The sequence below is a fragment of the Aspergillus pseudotamarii genome, assembly GCF_009193445.1.
Source record: "Aspergillus pseudotamarii strain CBS 117625 unplaced genomic scaffold BDV38scaffold_2, whole genome shotgun sequence".
NCBI lineage: Eukaryota > Fungi > Ascomycota > Eurotiomycetes > Eurotiales > Aspergillaceae > Aspergillus > Aspergillus pseudotamarii.
Window position 1 is genome coordinate 1,047,832 of NW_022475016.1, and position 18,674 is coordinate 1,066,505.

Genomic DNA, 18,674 nt, shown 5'->3' on the forward strand with positions numbered 1-18,674 from the left:
GTTATATGGTACTTGGCAGAGATTAATACGTGCGGTCTCATACGAATGTTTTCGAAAGCTAAGTGGATTACCTAGGGCTAGCATGATGTACTTTCTCCTGCCACTTTCTTCTCTGTCATTTTCAACTCCGCGTTCTGCATTCTCCGTTTCTTATATAGAAAAATATCTCACGCAAGGGGCAGATCTCCCTTGTTGCACCCGACAATTAAAACCGACCAACCATTACTATAAAAACGATAAGAAGGAATTAATATTTCCGTTGAACTACTCCTACACATGACTGCCAAAGAAAGGTGCCAAAAATAAGCGGATAGCCAAGCCATTACTTGAGGGATTCCTGGCTGAGCTGCACAATCTTTTCGTTCCCTAATGATCACTATCGTTGCTACCGCCGTTATCCTTAACATGAGAGCCCCTGAGTACTTTATGCGGAACCGATCTGCCAAGTTCTATATCTAGACAATGATACACAAGATCATTATCGATCTTATGTGGAATACCTTGGCTTCAGTTGGGAAGCTTTTGACTTAAGCTAAGTAATGGCTGAAGTATTAGGGACCACATTAGGCTCAACGGGCCTGGCGACGGAACGCTTTAGCGTCGGGGCAATAATTCCACGAAAGCTCACCGGTGGATCCTCTTGTGGGTACTCGTCGCTCGACTCCTCGCAAGCCTAACTAAATAAAGGAACATTAGCATCTCTCGGCACGAGGTTGAAGTACATCCTACATCATGCAACCGGCATCTCCTTCGGCTCGCCACGTTCTGCTCGGCCACGTATATAATCTATCAAATATGAATTACTCACAACCCCCGAAGCAATAGCTTCAGTGCTTTGCCAATCCTGTCGTGAAATTAACTCCCTACGGAGGAAAAGTTACCCCGTGCCCGACTACACATCTTAAGGGAAAGTCTGAAGCCAGACTAGAGACCTTGGCATGCTTTATCGTACCCCTAGCATGTAAACAAACTTACCATTTCTTTCATTCATATATAAAATGTAATAATAGCAAAGAAAGATGAACCCTCCATTCGCATTTAGCTGGAAGGGAAACATACAAACAACAACTCAGCCGTGATCTTAGACTGGACCAGTTCTGAAGGATGACGTCGGAGATCAGTGAACCAATAAAATTGCCCTGTGGGCTGGTCCTGCAGAATCGATTAGTTAAGGTAAAGACGAAGTCTCCCGTCAAGTCTTGAATGTGTCAAGACATAAACTCATGTACTTTTATATATAGGCTGCTATGGCCGAGGCTATGGCAGATAAAACCCGCGTGCCTGACCAGAAGTTCACACGGGCTTATGGCGAATGGGGCAAAGGCAGGTGGGGTGGCTTGTTGACCGGTGAAGCGAGACTCAAAGCTCTTCATCATAGCCAATTGAAAGCTGATAGTTTGAACAGGAAACATCCAGGTTGATCCACGGAACCTGGGAAATTATTATGATCTTGCAACTCGTGAATCCGCCCTGAGAGAGGATCAGCTAGATGCGTGGAAGCAATACGCCGCCGCCTGCCAGGAGCAAGGCACACCAGTTATCGCTCAGATTTGCCATCCTGGTAGGCAGTCCCTGAGAGGGGCAGGCGAAAGAGGCATCTTTGGGACCCCAATCGCACCCAGCCCAGTTCCGCTCAAACTTGGGGATGGCTGCGCTGCGTCTATCATCAGGAATATTGCTTTTGGCGTTCCAAAGGAAATGACTGTGTCGGATATTCAAGACGTAGTTCGGCAGTTTGTGAATTCTGCTCGGTTCTTGGCGGAATGCGGTTTTGCCGGTGTTGAGCTCCATGCTGCTCATGGTTATCTTTTATGTGAGTCCTTCGGTTCTTGGGATCATTAGTCATCTGGCATTTGTCATATTTCCTGACTCAGATTCCAATAATAGCTCAGTTTCTGTCTCCAAAGGTAAGTTTTCTTTACGAACCAGGCACCCAGAGACTATCTGCATGTACCCAACTAACGTGACTAAACATTTCGAAGAGTAATATACGCCATGATAAGTACGGTGGTAGCCCTGAAAGGCGCGCTCGCATCGTTCTTGAAATCATCGAGGAAACCCGCGCTGCGGTGCCTGAGACCTTCTGCATAGGCCTCAAGCTCAACTCTGCGGATCATAGCGCGTTGGACTTTGAGGACACTATGAAACAGATCGGTCTATTTGCGGAGTCTGGAATAGACTTTCTCGAGGTATCGGGGGGGACATATGAGGACCCAACGGTACGTTAGCACTTCCAGATCGCTCTAGTCCCATTTTACTGCCGAGTTCGTCAGCGGCACTCTTTAACAAAAGTCGGACATCAATGATGGGCAGATATTCGTGGAATTCAATGGGCTAAAGGTTTCTGATATAGATGATGGGCCGTGGTATGAAAGAAGAGACTGCATCTGAGAGTGTCCAGCGTACCGCAGCAAGAGAAGCCTTCTTCTTTGACTTTGCTAAAGAGACGAGGAAACGCTTCCCAGGTCTCATCCTCATGCTCACTGGAGGTTTCCGAACTCGACGAGGTATCCAAGCCGCTTTACAAGGCGGAGCGTGTGACATCGTCGGCATTGGGCGCCCGGCGGTTGTTTGCCCAAACTTCCCCGAACTGATCCTGGATGATAAGTATACAGACGAGGAAGCCAAAGTCATTCTAGGAAAGGTACCAACCCCTCTATGGGCGAGATTCTTCCAGATCCGTGCCTTGGGTGGAGGTGCCGAAACGGTATGTCATATGTTGGACCCTTACCTTGACGGATTGCTTCAGACACCCGGCTGACGATATGTAGCAATTTTACGCTGGACAGATTAAACGTATGGCTACAGGGTATGCTACCCGTGCGCCTTAATGGAAGTACATAATTGAGCTGTTGTTGGGACTAAGAAATTGAAAATGGTACATCTGTCTATAATCTATCAATGTTATGCAGAATCTTTACTGGCACGGGCCTGGTGGCCTGCTATTTATTAATTTGTTTATATCCTTCCATTAAATGAAAATCCAATAAGGAAGTACTAGATTTTGAAATGTATTATGATTAAGCCGAATATAACCTAAAAACACAATATAATTGTAGCAGAATCCATTGGCACTTAAGCAGCCTCACTGTCAGGACTGGTGACATGGATGACAATCTTGCCTCTAGTCCTCCCCGAACATAGTCGCTCAAATGCTTTGACGGTGTCCTCAAACTCATAAACTGCATCAAACTCAACCCTGACCTTTCCCTCTCGAATCCAGTTCGCAATCTGAACGAACTCGTCATTATGGTTCTTCATGAGCAGCACCACATATTTCCGACAGCCACCGCCGAGAAACGAGGGGCGGATAAGTCGGTGGGCGAACGTGACCATCGATGAGGCCCCAACCTGCACAAAAGCTTTCCCAGGTTTCAAAAAGGCGTGACATTCCTGATAAAGACCCTCAGGCGACCCGATATGATCCACAACGTGGTCGAACACTTGTCCCTGGGACTTGAGCACCTCCAGCACGTCCTGTGCCGTATAGTCGATTACCTCATCCGCACCAAGGTCACGACAGAACTGTATGTTGCGTGTGGAACAAGTCACTGTAACATGACACCCTAACAACTTAGCAATTTGGATCCCATACACTCCACACCCCCCAGATCCACCGTTGATAAACACCCTGCTTCCTGGGCCGGATATATACGGCACGATGGATTGGTACGAAGACCGCCCCGCGACCCCAATCGTAGCAGCCGCATCTGGATCCACCCCTAACGGCAATGGAGCAGTCTGGTTTGGAGTCGCGAGTATAAGTTCCCCGAGTGTTCCAAACTGTCGCGGCATGCCAAGGCAGCCGAAGACGAGTTGGCCTGGAGTGAACTGCTGTGCAGAAGGATCTGGCCCCACCGCGATCACCCGCCCACAGAAGTCCATTCCGGGACTGGCAGGTGTGGCCGCAATCAGGACTTTTCCGAAAACAGTGCTCGTAGCGGGGACTTTGTAGTCGGCCGGGTTGATGGATGTGGAGATCACCTGGATGAGCAGCTGGTTGCCCAGTGGGGATCCTGGGGTTCGGGCATCAGGGGAGTAAACGAGATTCTTCTCGAGGCCTCCCTTGGTAGAGCTGTATAGCCATGCCTTCATTTTCACTGAGTTTGTTATAAATTTCTTCGGTGTTGTGGGCGATGTATTGGAGTATCTTGCTATGATCTAATAGCTGTTCAACTGCAAGGCAGCTATTGAGCTGACGTGGCGTACGGTTGCACTCCACTTTTATCCGGTACCGAGAAAGCCAATCCCAGCTTGGTAGTCGTAGCAACATACTTTGTGGCTGTGAAGGATAACAAGCAGATAATTTAGGGCTGGACCCACTCCCCCGTTGTGACTTTAAACTCTGCTCGTGTCGGAGCAATAAACTATCCGGTACCCACTTCCCTTGGCCCTCGCCAACAGTCTTTCCTGCTAATGCAATTTTAATTAGCAGCACCTTTCCCCCGGTGAACGGCGCGAAGGAACCATCCGAGAGCCAAGCTTATGGGGATTTTTAGTGCTTCCAAGTTGAGATTGGTCCGGATTCTGGGACATTGGCAACCACTATCTCGACCACCAGGCCTTACCCTAAATCTGCCTTAGATCTACGTCGGACGCCACTATGGACCATAGCGATAATCACTTTGGTCAAAAGCTGCTGTACTCAAAAATATTTGCCTGCAACTGTATTTCCCAACTTTGAGCAATAAGGCATAAATCACAGACCACGCCTGATTCTAGGATTTCAAAGAATCGTATTCGACGCGAGGGCCACTGAATTGCACATAAGCTACGTCGGAGACCCCGGGGTTGAAAACATAGTCCACAGGTGAACTAGATGACATGGTAGCTCTCTCAACCGTGCGTGCCCATAATGCATCATTAAAGAACCTGGGCCCGGGGCTTGTTGCTGTATTTGGTATGTTAAGAAACAACCGGCTTTATTATCAATGCCAAACATGACATTCCTGATCCATATTCTCCTGCTAAATACACGCCAGTTGGCGGAACAAGTGGAATTGGTCTGTACACAGCGCGCGAATTTGTTCGCTACACTATTTCCCCGACCGTCTATCTTGTTGGACGCAATGAGACGCAAGCACGGCAGGTTATCCAGGAATTGAGCCTGATCAATCCCAGCGGCAAATTTCAGTTCATCAAGACGGACGCATCGCTCCTACGTGGTGTGGACTCAGCGTGTGAGGTGATTCAACAGAAAGAAAGCCAGATTAACCTTTTATTTTTGAGCTGTGGTATTTTTACTCTGAAGGGGAGGGATGGTAAGTTCGTTCCAATTCTGACACGTAGGGGATAGAAATGTTGTTTCCTTCTTATTCTTTTGGTAAACCAAGTGCCTCACACTGTTATAGACACCTCCGAAGGCCTGGATAAGAAGTTCAGCCTCCACTACTACGCCCGAATGCGCTTCATCAACAACCTAATACCACAGTTAACTCAGGCCACTAGTAGCAAAAGCTCTACCAGCGCTCTGTCCCGTGTTATAACCGTCCTAGGTGCAGGCCACGAAACAAAGATTGACCTGGGTGATCTTGACCTAAAACACAAATACAGCCTTAATAGCTGTGATGTGCATGCCACGACAATGTCTTCGTTGATAGTCGAAGGACTCGCATCCCGATATCCGTCTACAACCTTTATACATACATATCCCGGGATTGTGAAGTCAGGCATCTCTCGCGAAGCAGGCCCAATTGTAGGCCGTCTTGTTAGGGCTATAATGTTTCTAGGTCGACCGTGGATGGTTGGTGAACAGGAGAGTGGGGAAAGACATCTGTATGTTGCGACGAGTGGACGGTATCCGTGTTCGATGTCTAGGGGACAAAGTAGGGTTGATTCCGTGGAGAGTAGGCGGGGGGCTTATTTGGTGAACTGGGATGGGTCTGAAGTTGGGAATCGGAGGCTGCTTGATGAGTACCATACTAGTGGTGCTGGGAGGAAGGTTTGGGAGCATACTGAGGAGATGTTTCAGACTGTGTTGAAAGGAGTATAGACGTATATGTAGAGATATCGAATATAAAGTTTACGACAGGGTATAGCACATATGAGACATAGCAGTGCACTTAGCGGGCACTAAATATTGTGGTATATAATTGTGATAGCTAATGGAATCCCGGCTGAGCACCCCCGTAGCTCCCATCCAACCACAGGGTCGGGATAGATATTCAAAGGGCGCAGCTATATGGGATAGCTGAAATCTCAGCATCATTCCAAGAGTCCACCGTGGGTGGTCTATCGAATAAACCGCCATAGCAAGTCTAGTTATGATACAATCCCCACTCAACCTTCTGGCCTTTGACAGTTCCTTTGCAGGACATCTCGCCCTTGGAGCCAACCTTCCCCGACCCACCAAATTGTCTCACTGATTCGAGGATGACATCGACACTATCCTGCGCACCGACATGGTAGTCAATATTGCCATTCTTGCCCTTGCCCTGAACGCCAAAAGCGCATGTCCCATGTTCAGCTATCTGGTGCTGGGCCCCAATTGCGTTTTCGACCTCGTACTGGCCGTCTGTGTTCGCAATATTCTTCACAATCTGCATGCAGTCCGCCACTGTCGGGGACGCATCACTGGTCTGGTCGACGAACGTGGAGGTGCCGCAATAGTCAGGGGCTGGATAAAGCACACAAGGGTAGTTCGGGGCGTCGGTATCCCCAGTGTCACCATGGTCCCATGCACGGAAGGCGGTTTCCGCGCTACAGACTGGCAGGCGGATCAACCCTGGTGTGGTGATATCGTCGTTGTACAGGTCCTCCAGGGTTCCCTGGTTCGCGGGGTCGGCGGGGTCGCCGCCGTTTGTCTCGCCGTTGTGCAGGTATGTACGCACTGATCCTATAATGATCTCCTCCACGGTGACATTACCAAACGACTCTTGACCCATTGAGTCCACACCGGGCAGTGCAGAGAATGGGTTATCAAGGCAGCCGCCCTCAAAGCAATCCCAGGGTCGCCCCTCAGGCGCGGCAAGATAGTAGCGCTTATTACGGTAGCAGGCCTTTGCCAGTTGCATCGTCTCCTTCTCCAAATAGTCACCCATGTCATCCGCATGGTCACACGAGTAGCCCGCATCGACAACGAATGGGTACTTGCCAGATGCAGTCCAGATGGAAGGTATGGCGAAAGCAAAGAACGATTTGCCGATGCTTTTCTGCAGGGCAGTTGTAGTTTCAAATGGTAGCCCGCGCGGGTCTCGTGGGGGTAGGGTCATGCTGACCGAGGAACCTTCGATGAACTTGCCGTCAGAGATGAGCTCCGTCAGCATTTCGATTGCCGGATCAGTGCCGTCGAATAATTTGCCTAGTGACTTTTCTATAACGGCGTCCCAGCCCGCGATGACTTGGCCCATGTAGTTGGTGAACGTGTCCTGCTTCTCTGGAGTCCAGTCCCCACTGTTCGTTCACCAGTCAGCAAGCTGTCATGAAATTTGAGAACAGCACCTACGGTTTTGGCTCCTGGAGCAGGTCCTTGGCGATGGTTGTACTTTGCGAGATAATGGTCATGGTAGTATCTTTGACGTTGTCCAGTGTAGAACCCTCCGTTATGAAATAGGGCAACTTGGACAGTACTTTCGGGGTGAAAGGTTAGTCTTTCACACATCAGCCGAACGAGGGTTGGGGCTGTCCCGGGGCATACATGAGTTAAAAAATGGAGCGGCTGCTGAAGCGGTGCCCAGGGTGATCATATCGATCAGGACCAACAGCCATGTATTATCCTCCGGTTTAGGTATCGGCGCGAACTTATTCTCAAAATCGTCTAGAGAGTTGGTGATTACCTTGGCGCTCTCGGCGATTAGGGCTTCGTGATAACTTTGGTATAGCTAAGGCTATGTCAGATATGTCGGTCTCCCGGAGGAAAGCATTCATACCTCATGAATAGAAACCATTGAGTTCCAAATCATATAGCCTGCTGGGCCTGCACCATCGCTGTCGAACTCCTTACACTGCTCTGTCGAATGACAGTTATCTGTCGCCAGTAAAGTGCCACAGTCAGCATTGTCAGGCCCCGTAAGGGTGTCCGAGATGGACCCTGTGAAACCCATTTGAGTGCCTTTGTCGATCGTTTTCCACACCTCAATCGCATCAGCCCACGCATGAGGAGCATCGATTCGGTTCCATCGTTCTGACGGTGACAGCCAACGCTTATCGGCGACAGCTCGATCACTACAATGGAGCTCAGTCCAGTTTCCGGTCCTGTTTCCAACCTGGTAGGGGTCCTGCTTATTGTTTATGCTTGTCTTCCAGGCTGCCCAGTTCTCCACAAGTACGCCGCCGCGCGTTGGGGGATCGTTATATTGCTGGAGGTCAGTGGCCCAGTCGGTTGTACCGCCCATGTTAAATCCCTTATAGAGCGATTTGCGCGATGCCTTGGTTTCAGGACTCATGTATGCGACCCATTGGTTATTGTCGTAGATAAGAATATCGCTGTTGCTAGCCTGATCAACATAGTGCTGATTGACTCGACTGCCGCGTTTCAGAAGCCCGTTACTTGAGGACCCTTCCAAAATCTCATTAATTTCAGCATCCGATATGTAACCTCCCGTGGTCGTGCACCTTCCCGGGGTGGCCTGCGAGTTGTAAGGGCCTCCGGTGTAGAAGCACTCTGGGCCATGGCATGTAGGATCAGCCATAGCAAACGATCGCCCATAGCTGGTTACGCCAACAACAACTTGATTTGAGGGAACACCTGCTTTCGTGATCATGACCAAGGAACTGATGGTCTCAGTCAGGTTGACCTGACTGCGGAGGCACATTCCCGAAGGACATCCGATCTGTGAATTTGGATTCATTGCATCCCACTAGACGAGAAACGGTCAATATGAGATGTGAGTGACATGAGGGATGCCTACCCACCTGTCCATGAAGATCATAGGTCATGTAGATAATGTAGTCCACAACCTTGCTGATCTTCTCGATAGGAAAATATCTTAGGTAACTGTAGGACGATGCGGCCGCAATGGAGACCGATTTCCCGGTCAGCAGATTCTTAAGAATGACGAGGAAGGCCAGATAATTTTCACCAGAGTCTGGATCGTCAGGGGGGATGCCCGGAATATCAGGTGCCTATAGGGAGGACACATGTTAGTTTTGTGTATCTAGTATATAATGTTAAGACAACATACTCCGGGGTACTCCCAATCAATATCAACTCCATCAAGGTTATTAGCCTTGATGAAGTTAGCAATGTTCGTGGCCATTCTCAGACGGTTGGCAGGTTTGACTCCCTGGCGAAAAATATTGTATGTACTGGGCAGAGTCGAGAAATCCCAGCCGCCGAAAGACAGGATCTTTTTTGGTCCGGGGACTTTCATAAAATTGTGAAACTCATATTCAGTCAGGACGTCCTCAAACTTAACCTCGTAATCTTCAGTTAGTTGACCAAAGGCAAAGTGCAGATGTGTGTACTTGGACCCGTCAATTTGGATGGCATCCTGATATAGGCAGTCGCGACTAGCCAAGCTATAACCCTCGAAATAGGCAATACTTAGGAAGACCTCAGGGGCATCACCGCGGACAAGCTGTGTGCCACAGTTTGAAATGCAACCATTGGTGCCTTTTACAGCAGACCCTGGGGCTCCAGTGCTGGTGTCGATACAGAACTCGTCTGTTATTCCACACTATGCCGAAAGCCTGTTAGACATGACTACATCATCCGCGTCTTGAATAAATTACTTACCTGACCCCAGACATTGCAACAGGCATTTAAGGGGCATGGATTGAGCCCAGCGATATCCGTAGTATCTTCTGGCGTTACAGTACCTGGCACTTGGGGACCGCATACCGCATTCGCCACGGGGTTTGGCATAGGCGGGCTTCCACTACTCAAGCAGATGACAGTACCGACCCAGACATTCGAGCAGCCATTCCAGCCCCATGTCATCTTGTTGAAGTCCTCCAAATCCTTCTTTGTCAGACTGTATTGAGCAGCAAGATCCGCACAGTTGTCATCTTCTTGGATGGTGTATGAAGCACACGATCCATCCGGGTTAGGTTTTGGGGTAAAATCGGGGAGTGTTCCGGATGAGCAGCAGACATGAAGCCCTGGCGTGAGTGACGAACAGAGGTCAGGATCCGAGTTGTACTCGTCAAATTGTGCCGCAGAGATTCCACACTTTGTAGCTAGAGCAGCGCAGCTATCTCCTCCCTCTACCTAAACCGTGCTGCAATCAGCCCGAGCTACGAGCTTGCCGTGGGAAGACGATGTGGGAATGACAGCTAGTGTGGAGCTGGTGCGCGTAGTCTTTGACTGGGTGGTGTTGGCCCAAATCTTCAACAAAGGGGTGGTAAGGATGGCCGGACCGGTAACGTTCGTTGCATGTTCGAACGAGAGACAACCTCCTTGCGACCAGGTTTTCATTGCATCCTGCACGGGGGAAAAGGATCCATTGCTAGAGGCAAATACCCCGAATGTACACGCATTGTTGCTGGTAGCATCATATAGTTGCATGGCCACGTTACCTGAGCTGATCTTCAGAGTGCGAACATTGCTTGCCAGCGTCTTCAGGGCAAAGGTGGCAACACCCTCGCTCTGCAAACCCTTGCCTATATAAATACCGACTGCGGCTGAGCCAGACCGTGCAAACAAGAATGTGTTTCTCTTAGCACTCCTGGTAGCGACATGTTGACTTTGCAAATAATACCGCATCTGCTTCGAAACAGCACTGATATCCGAGGGGGCGAGTGCGCCTTCAGTCCACCAGCCAAGGGAGTAGGTTGAATTAACAGGCTCGACAGCAGACGCAATCTTTGCGTTCGGGCGTGGGAGGCTTGACCAGTCGGCGCCAGAAGAGCTACAGGCATAAAGGCGATGGAGGGTATCTGGATCATCCACTTGATCATATAAAGAAAAATCATAAAACAGGGTCTGATGGCAGGACTGGAGTTGGTCAAAGTTGTGGTAGAGAGACCAGTTGGAAGGATTGGGCCCTGCGATTCGGCAGGCTATGGGACATGCCGAATCTCGACTGCGATAACCAGGACTGGCAGGCTTTCTCAATCCTGCTTTTCCTCGTGCCGCAAAAGCAACATCAACGGAGAGAAAGAGGCAAATGGTCCCCAGGGCTGTGATCAGCCAAGAGGGAGTCATCATGCTACTCTATCAAAAGACTTGAAAGAAAACCAAGAGAATGACAGGAACTTGGGATTGAAAAGAACGACAAAAAAAAAAGGAGTGGTTAGGTAAAGACTGATACTCTCATCCTGCTGGGTATCTTCGTGGCTTTTGTACTTTCCCTCCGGCCATCGAACATCGACTACACGGGTCCACTAGTACGATTCTTTCTCCTTGTAGAGAACTGACCTACTATTGGACTTGCGACTCATATCCGTCCATAACTTGGATCGAAGCCGAACGAAGACGGCCCAAGCCGCCGTTTAGTGGACTTAGCATATATGCCGTAATTTCATAATTTGATAGGGCTGGGTTGGGTTGACCAAAGTACTAGCGGTTTTTTGTCGGCTAAACGCAAGCTCATATTCATCCTGTCGGCAAAGCCCTCGATTATTACAGCCCAACTCTCGGAGATTGAGGCTTGGCTGCGTCCACAATGCAACGGTTCCTGCATACTAGTCCGTCTCGCTAAAGGGCATTAGTATCGCTCTAGTTATGCCACCTTCAGGGGGCAAAACCCCACCAACATATTAAGGAACCATTGTCGCTGTCTCTCCTAATTTCTAAATCCCGGCCCATCAAACTTATTCCTCTTGCATTAACCTCCCACCACTATGACTAGCATGGGTTTCCTTCCTCGGGGATGGCTTCTTCTGGCCCTCTCTCTAGTCTTCGCTTGCACTTGGGCCTCTATCACTCCAGGGGTTGCGGAAGTAGACTTGATTTTTCCGCGGAATGAGAGTTACCCTCCTTCTCCACTGACCCCGGTCATATTCGCCATCCAAAACCCTGGCCTCCTGTCCAGCCTTGAGCCGCGCATTAAATATTCCATTGAGCAGCAAAATGTTAGCACCAGTGACATGGTCTCTACCTCTGGTTCTATCGAACTATCTAAGATCAATTATACTGCAAGCGATCCGTACTTCCTCTATTGGAGTACCAACAAGTTGAACATTGAAGGAACATTTTTAATAGCCTGGGAGCTCAAGATGTACAATTGCTCTCACGATCCGGAGAGCAACGATTTGAATTTTGAATATTTCGGTTCACGTCGGCACCAGTCCTTCTTCTCCACCAAGAATGGCACTTCGCCGCCGGACCTTGTCGCTGCGACCGAGGATGATACCTGTGATCAATCCCCAGCTCAGGCCGTGCATGTCCCAGATCTTTTAGAGGTCCCATCAGGTCAAGTCTGGGGTGGTCCGACGTATATTGTGGCGCCAACACCAACCTGGTACACTCCACCGTACACCTGGGGTGCTCCTTCCTGTGCAGCCACTGTGGATCCGTCGCCGACTCCTAGTCCTTGCAATGTCAAGATTCACTCGTCTGCTGCCGCAAGTATTTCCGCAGCATTGACCTCTACTGCCTGTGCCAACCCGCTCCGCACAGGGCTGAGCTGCCCAACCCCGTCATCTGAAAATGCAGCATCCATGGGGCAATTACCTCACGAGAGGCCATGGATATTAGCCATGGGTATGCTGTTCGCTTATGGCCTCGTGTGATTGAAGTCGGCTATGTCCGTGATACTGAGACCTTTTTTTTTTTGCCTTGCAGGGGCAGATCATTTCGTTGTACGCTAGTCGTTTGAAATTTTCCGTAATTAGATATTGTTCCGCTCTTACTCCATCTCATTTGATGCACTAATAGTAACCTATTCGGTAGACGCATATTTAGGAGTTATTGGATTTTATTGCAGTAGTTCTTGGCCGAAGCTAAGGCTGACAGGATGTCACCCCGGAGAGGCCCCTACCGAGCGGTATTAGAGCCGCGGCTGATCCGGTAGAATCCGGATATACACAGCATACACTACACGAGTCATGAGGATGCTCCGGTTTACCCTTTTCGTAATGCCAAGGAGGTCATTGCTGAGGCGTTGTGGGGAGCGCGTCTTGGCGGTTAGGCCGGGCAAGTCCATTCGCCACTGGGATACTAGATCTAGTAGGACTCCGAACCCTCCATATTAGTATGCAGGAGCCAATCACACCAATATACATTACATGAACATAATGAATGGTTGAATTTTAGTTTGATGCACATGTTACATACACGGGTGAATCGGCAGGAGGATGTGGGAGCACAGCTGTAGCTATAAAAGCACACCAGCAACCGCAAACAAAAAAAGGACAATCATCATCCTAACTTCCCTGTTCCCCGAAGTCATTGGTGCCATGGGTTACAAAGCCGCCATCGTTCTGGGATTGCTCCCTAAGCTGCTCTCGGCCAGTATTGTCTGCAGCTTCTCCATGGCAGCTAGCGAAGGTGCTACTTGCGAGTCTTTCGCGACATCCTGGGGCCAGACCGTTGAAAAGTTTCAAGCACTGAACCCCGGTGTATCATGCCCAACTCTGATTGCTGGTCAGAGCTACTGTATTGTTGGCACTGTCACGGAGGACCCAAAGACCACGATCACAACGACTTCCACGACGCTGAAGACCACAACGGCGACAACCACGACCTCCTCTTCCGAGTATGAGCCAACTCAGCCTGGTGTGCCTTCTAACTGCGACAAGTTCCATCTCGTTACATCCGGTGACCAATGTGATACCATTGCAGCCGAGTATGGTATCTCGGAAGCTCAGTTCAAGGCCTGGAATCCCAACATTGAGAGCAGTATGCCTTTCCCTTTTTATATTAACTTTTTTTCTCGTATGTCACTCACAGTGCTGATTCTTTCCTATTAGACTGCTCCAATCTCTGGCTGGACTACTACGTCTGCGTGCACGTCCCGGGCGCCACGACAACAACAAGCTCATTGCCAGAACCGACGTCCACGGGGCCCCAGCCGCAGATGCCGGGGATCGTGAGTAACTGTCAGACCTTTTATAAGGTCAAATCCGGGGATGACTGTTACTCGATTGAGACAGCAACGGGTATCACGCTTGATCAGTTCCGCTCGTGGAATACACAGATTGATGCGAGCTGTTCTAACTTGTGGGTGGACTACTATGTGTGCACAGGTGTTTAGTCTTGTACAGAATGGACATCGCTTGATAAAATAGCTTCTCCAGAAGCTAGCTGTGTTTTATAGACAAGTTGTAAAAATACTGATTGATAGAGTGCAAATTTTACATGCATATACTAGAGGCGAAGTCTCATTAAATGACAACAGTACGTGAAGGAGACCTCGCTGACGATCTAATTCATTGTAGGAACTAGGAATTTCTCTCTTCCGTACATGTAAACTGTAACCTAACTCTAGTCCAGCCGCACAGCTAGGCACAGTGCGACTAAATACAACATCCCCACCTCCTCAAATTAATCCCTACATCATATCTATTAAATTTATAAATCACTACTCCGTACAGAGTACATGATTCAATAGTGGGGCTCAAATCCTTAGCGGCTAATATATGGCGGCACGTCCCGTTAGCGAGACTGCGGGACCCCACTGAATCGCCTAATTAGGACGTTAATCTTCTATTTCAAGCTTGGGAGCGATCTTTCTTAGGCTATGCCAAGACGCCTGGAAAGCGATTCCGATTCATCGCCTACTTCGATAGTACTAGGCGTGTGGATCGGCGGCAATTGATCTACCGTGATAGCCGATAAATCAATCCACCTCGCTACTGACGCTCGAAGGATATATTTTCAGTAACTCTACCGGATGCATTTTCTTGCCAACCCTGCATATTTCCAATTCAATGAGACATATAATGTCACGTACGTCTTGCTGAAAGTTCTAGATCAAGGAAAGCATAGATCATGTCAAATTGTCATCACAACGGCTATTGGAACGAAGGACTGAAGCGCATCGAGAAGCTTTCATGCGGGGGCAAAAAGAGCTTGGCATATTGGTGATAGTGAACTTCTCCAAGCACACAAGTCTAATTTTGGGCTTCGGCCTCACCCACCTTTTCTGGCTGGGGAGGTAGCAGAACAGTATTTCACCGATCATATATTTCAAATACAGTGTGTCTGTGATGCTACCCAGAGGCAACCAAGCGAATGGCAGGTGTGCGGAATCACGTTTCCTTTCGGAGCGTCTATCTAGTTTCTTCAATGCTGCCTCATTGGAAATGCTCATCACACAGCCAACAATCAAGAAATCTCGGACTATGCTACTCTTCTCAACGGGGAGTTCAAGGCTTTCGGGAAACATGAGAGGACTACATTTGACGATCTTCATGGGGGCTGTAGGAAGAGTGCGAAACAAACAATAGTATTGTACCGCTACAGTAGTACCACAACAGAGCTCTATTAATATAATGTCCTCAAATATAGTCTAAGACCATATCCAAATAGTACGTCTGCGGCCCTACTGCCCAATTAATGGACTCGTACCAATCGTCATAATATCAGACTCATATCTCACATCGGATCCGGCGTCTGAAAGCTCTAAATATTTGTGTAGAAAATATTGCTTTTTACAAAATAACTCACATACTACTTTTTCCGTTTGAATATCTAAATATGACCCTGGCTATTATATACTATATATAGATATCCCACCTGTTCTGCACCAAAAGAGTAACCGACAGAAGGAACTCGGAAGAAAAAAAGAGGGGAAAAAGATAAGGTTATCATACAGCATGAATACTAATACTGTGATTGCAGACTGAAGGAGAAGAGAAACTCTTGCTGGTGAGGCTACATTTTACGAGTTATGATGTTACATATCATATTGGGACTCCATATGGGGCTCATTTCATTGGAAGTTGTGTTGTATTGGACGTCTCGGCCTATCATATGGTATAAAAACCTACTGTGGGACTTGATGTATCATGTCTTGTGCCAACTCATCTTTGAAGCGGGGTAGGAGACAAAAAACACCATCACTTCGGTGGAAGAGTAGCAACAAGCCCAAGCCTAGCAAGCCCCTGAACATTCATACCAAAAGGAACCCCTCACTATCTCGAAGAAAAAGGAAATAATTAAAAGCAAAAAAGAAAAAAAAAAAGCCTAAAGAGAGCCATACAATGTCTGCTTTGTTGGAGAAACTACGATATAAAAAGAAGGCGTGGTCTGAAAAAGGTAACTCCTTGAACGAGGAGAATAAAAATCGGTCGCAAACCCTGGTATCTAAGCAAGACGACCATCGCACACCTGCTACTCAACCAAACGATCTCTGGGTGAGAGCTGAACAGAAACTAAGACAGAATCGGGAGCTGGACAAGATCCTGACAAACTCGGCTACGATACTGGAATCTGATTACGGTGTGAAACTTCAACCAGGTGCCACAAGTCACCACAAACGACTGAGCGATCTACTAGAAGAGAGGAAGTGGGTCATTCACCTAGGCAATCATAGTGTCGGTGTTGGGGAGCAAATTGCCAACATATCCAAAAATGTCCTGGCGCTCAAAGATCTGATCACCCCTGCTGCAAGCTTGAGCCCCCCAGCTTCGCTTGCCTGTGCTGGCATAATAGCTTGTTTTTCGGTAAGCCCTGTTCAAGCACTCTCGCTATATGCTCAATTGATCGAAACTCTAACTTCAACTAGATGGTTGTCCAAGCGGCAGAGCAGCATGCTCTTCTCCTACAAGGGTTAGAATCAACATCTGGATTGGTACTACGCCTTCACGTCATGGAAACCCTGTATTTACATTCTCGGTCAAAAGAGGCTCTTGATCTCCTTGAAAAGTTTCAAGCCACTTTGGTCTCCATCTACTCAAAGATATTAGAGTTCCAGGCTCGTGCGGTCTGCTACATACACCGATATTCAGCCTCTCAGCTCCTGAGAGATATTTTCAAGTGGGATGGATGGGCCGACTTACTGCAAGATTTTGAGACCTCTCAAAGATCTTTAGATCGATTTACTTCTATAATTGGTCATGCGGAACTGACACAAAAGCTCGAAGAGTTGTTGGATGCTTCACGCAAACGTGATATATGGACAACTACATCGGCTCGAGATGAGAGGGTAAAAAGATTTTTCAACCTGCTCTACACTTGCCCATACAAGGATCGCAAAGACAGAAATAGCAAACGGGTTCCCGGAACATGTGAATGGTTCACTAGCCATCCCATATTCAAGGACTGGCAACAGAGGACAAATAACGAATTCCCCGGTCTTTTATGGGTGTCGGCCGATCCCGGTTGTGGCAAGTCGGTCTTAACGAGATATCTTGTCGATGAAGTTATTCTCAATACTATTGACAGAACAGTCTGCTATTTCTTCTTCAAGGATGACTTTCCGGATCAGAGGAGTGCGACAAGCGCACTCTCGGTGATGTTACGCCAGCTTTTTATTGCACAACCTCAGCTTTTGCAAGATGCGGTCCTGGATAAGCTGGAAACTGATGGTGACAAGCTTGTTCAATCATTTTCTGAATTATGGTCCATCCTACTATCTGTCTCAGCTAGTTCGAAGGCTGGGGAGATCATCTGCATTCTAGATGCGTTAGACGAGTGTCAGGATGGTGACCGGAACCAACTCATTTCCGCGGTCAGGGAGTTCTACTCAGGGCCCCATAGAAGGAGCAAGCTCAAGTTCTTGATAACAAGCAGGCCATACGATCACATACGACGTGGCTTTTGGGAGTTGGAAAAACAACTTCCTACCATTCATTTAAGTGGCGATAGCGAGGAAGAAGTCAAGGATATATCCCGTGAAATAGATCTTGTTATTGCAAAAAGGGTAAATGACTTCAGCGACCAACGATCACTGGCAAAAGATGAGCGCGATATGCTTGCACAACAGCTGACCACAGTTGAAAATCGAACCTATTTGTGGGTTAGCCTTACCTTGGATGTACTTGAAAATATCACGGGCTTCACGAAGGGCAATATCCGCCGGGCGATACAGTATCTTCCCGAAACTGTTGACAAGGCCTATGAAAAAATCTTGGATCGGAGCTCGGATAAAAACAAAGCTAGAGTTCTTCTGCATATTATTACAGCTGCCATGCGGCCTCTCTCTTTGGGAGAGCTATCTCTCGCCTTGGCGGTCAATGCGGGTCACCGAAAGCTTACAGCTCTGCGTGATGACACGGAACCGAAAGACCGCTTCAGGAAGACGTTAAGAGACCTCTGTGGACTCTTTGTGGTTGTTATCGATGAGAAAGCTTACCTTCTTCACCAAACTGCGAAGGAGTTCTTGGTCGGAGATAAAAGCCCCACTATGGAGATAAACAGGACGAGATGGAAGCATTCAATATTGCCAGACGATTCCAATCAGATTCTTGCCGATATGTGCACTTCTTATATAACCCTTGTTCAGGACCGGGCTTATACACAAAGCTCTGATGACGAAAGCTTTTATGAGTATTCATCATGTTACTGGAGTGCGCATTTACGTCTAGCTTGTGTGCGGGAAGGGAGCCCGCTATTGATCCGCGCCCAGAGGATTTGCGACCCAAACTCTGATATATATCTAATGTGGTCTGATATCTATAGGTCCATGGCAGTGTCTTTGCCTCGGGGCGCTACAGCACTTTTGGTAGCGTCCGCTTTGGGACTTGCGGACGTAGTAAATGCTCTGCTTGCTACAGGAAAGGTGGATATTAACTGCAAAGATTCAGAATATGGCCAGACACCCCTATCCTGGGCAGCAGCGAACGGCCACGAGACAGTGGTGAAAGCTCTACTTGCTACAGGAAAGGTAGATATTGACTCTAAGGAT

At 48.3% G+C, this 18,674-nt stretch overlaps 7 protein-coding genes across 7 annotated transcripts; 5 read left to right on the top strand and 2 right to left on the bottom strand.

The window, feature by feature from the left end:
* The first annotated feature begins 802 nt into the window (after nt 1-802).
* BDV38DRAFT_233778 (NADH:flavin oxidoreductase/NADH oxidase family protein) lies at nt 803-2,998 on the top strand. Its single transcript, XM_032053163.1, has 7 exons — nt 803-1,173; nt 1,242-1,347; nt 1,406-1,813; nt 1,888-1,907; nt 1,983-2,219; nt 2,354-2,707; nt 2,772-2,998. Exons 1-7 carry the CDS (start codon nt 1,105-1,107, stop codon nt 2,829-2,831), a joined length of 1,254 nt encoding a protein of 417 aa, XP_031919531.1. The 5' UTR covers nt 803-1,104; the 3' UTR covers nt 2,832-2,998.
* On the bottom strand, nt 2,985-4,290 carry BDV38DRAFT_233782 (NAD(P)-dependent alcohol dehydrogenase). Its single transcript, XM_032053164.1, has one exon. The coding sequence runs from the start codon at nt 4,093-4,095 to the stop codon at nt 3,076-3,078; it is 1,020 nt and encodes a 339-aa protein (XP_031919532.1). The 5' UTR covers nt 4,096-4,290; the 3' UTR covers nt 2,985-3,075.
* Nucleotides 4,291-4,489: 199 nt separating this feature from the next.
* BDV38DRAFT_233784 (uncharacterized protein) lies at nt 4,490-6,144 on the top strand. The gene is made up of 3 exons (XM_032053165.1): nt 4,490-4,900; nt 4,983-5,261; nt 5,352-6,144. Exons 1-3 carry the CDS (start codon nt 4,825-4,827, stop codon nt 5,990-5,992), a joined length of 996 nt encoding a protein of 331 aa, XP_031919533.1. The 5' UTR covers nt 4,490-4,824; the 3' UTR covers nt 5,993-6,144.
* Nucleotides 6,145-6,257: 113 nt separating this feature from the next.
* On the bottom strand, nt 6,258-11,086 carry BDV38DRAFT_292054 (uncharacterized protein; the record flags this gene model as incomplete). Its single annotated transcript, XM_032061912.1, has 8 exons — nt 6,258-7,392; nt 7,445-7,568; nt 7,637-7,820; nt 7,869-8,798; nt 8,854-9,063; nt 9,123-9,617; nt 9,677-10,150; nt 10,181-11,086. The coding sequence occupies 8 exons, from the start codon at nt 11,084-11,086 to the stop codon at nt 6,258-6,260; spliced, it is 4,458 nt and encodes a 1,485-aa protein (XP_031919534.1).
* Nucleotides 11,087-11,724: 638 nt separating this feature from the next.
* BDV38DRAFT_277491 (uncharacterized protein) lies at nt 11,725-12,615 on the top strand (the record flags this gene model as incomplete). The annotated part of the gene is made up of 1 exon (XM_032058505.1): nt 11,725-12,615. The coding sequence occupies one exon, from the start codon at nt 11,725-11,727 to the stop codon at nt 12,613-12,615; it is 891 nt and encodes a 296-aa protein (XP_031919535.1).
* Nucleotides 12,616-13,268: 653 nt separating this feature from the next.
* On the top strand, nt 13,269-14,078 carry BDV38DRAFT_292055 (LysM peptidoglycan-binding domain-containing protein; the record flags this gene model as incomplete). Its single annotated transcript, XM_032061913.1, has 2 exons — nt 13,269-13,723; nt 13,795-14,078. The coding sequence occupies exons 1-2, from the start codon at nt 13,282-13,284 to the stop codon at nt 14,076-14,078; spliced, it is 726 nt and encodes a 241-aa protein (XP_031919536.1). The 5' UTR covers nt 13,269-13,281.
* Nucleotides 14,079-16,029: 1,951 nt separating this feature from the next.
* Nucleotides 16,030-18,418, top strand: BDV38DRAFT_277493 (uncharacterized protein; the record flags this gene model as incomplete). Its single annotated transcript, XM_032058506.1, has 3 exons — nt 16,030-16,491; nt 16,554-18,336; nt 18,396-18,418. 3 exons carry the CDS (start codon nt 16,030-16,032, stop codon nt 18,416-18,418), a joined length of 2,268 nt encoding a protein of 755 aa, XP_031919537.1.
* Nucleotides 18,419-18,674: the final 256 nt, after the last annotated feature.

Excerpts from the sequence above, each read along its gene's own strand:
- BDV38DRAFT_233778 (XM_032053163.1), top strand. The coding sequence starts at position 1,105 with ATGACGTCGGAGATCAGTGAACCAATAAAATTGCCCTGTGGGCTGGTC. Across the intron at positions 1,348-1,405 it reads GTGGGGTGGCTTGTTGACCG|GAAACATCCAGGTTGATCCA; the intron begins GTGAAGCGAGAC and ends TAGTTTGAACAG. Across the intron at positions 2,708-2,771 it reads TGGGTGGAGGTGCCGAAACG|CAATTTTACGCTGGACAGAT; the intron begins GTATGTCATATG and ends GACGATATGTAG.
- BDV38DRAFT_233782 (XM_032053164.1), bottom strand. The coding sequence starts at position 4,095 with ATGAAGGCATGGCTATACAGCTCTACCAAGGGAGGCCTCGAGAAGAAT.
- BDV38DRAFT_233784 (XM_032053165.1), top strand. The coding sequence starts at position 4,825 with ATGGTAGCTCTCTCAACCGTGCGTGCCCATAATGCATCATTAAAGAAC. Across the intron at positions 4,901-4,982 it reads GGGGCTTGTTGCTGTATTTG|TTGGCGGAACAAGTGGAATT; the intron begins GTATGTTAAGAA and ends AATACACGCCAG. Across the intron at positions 5,262-5,351 it reads TACTCTGAAGGGGAGGGATG|ACACCTCCGAAGGCCTGGAT; the intron begins GTAAGTTCGTTC and ends ACACTGTTATAG.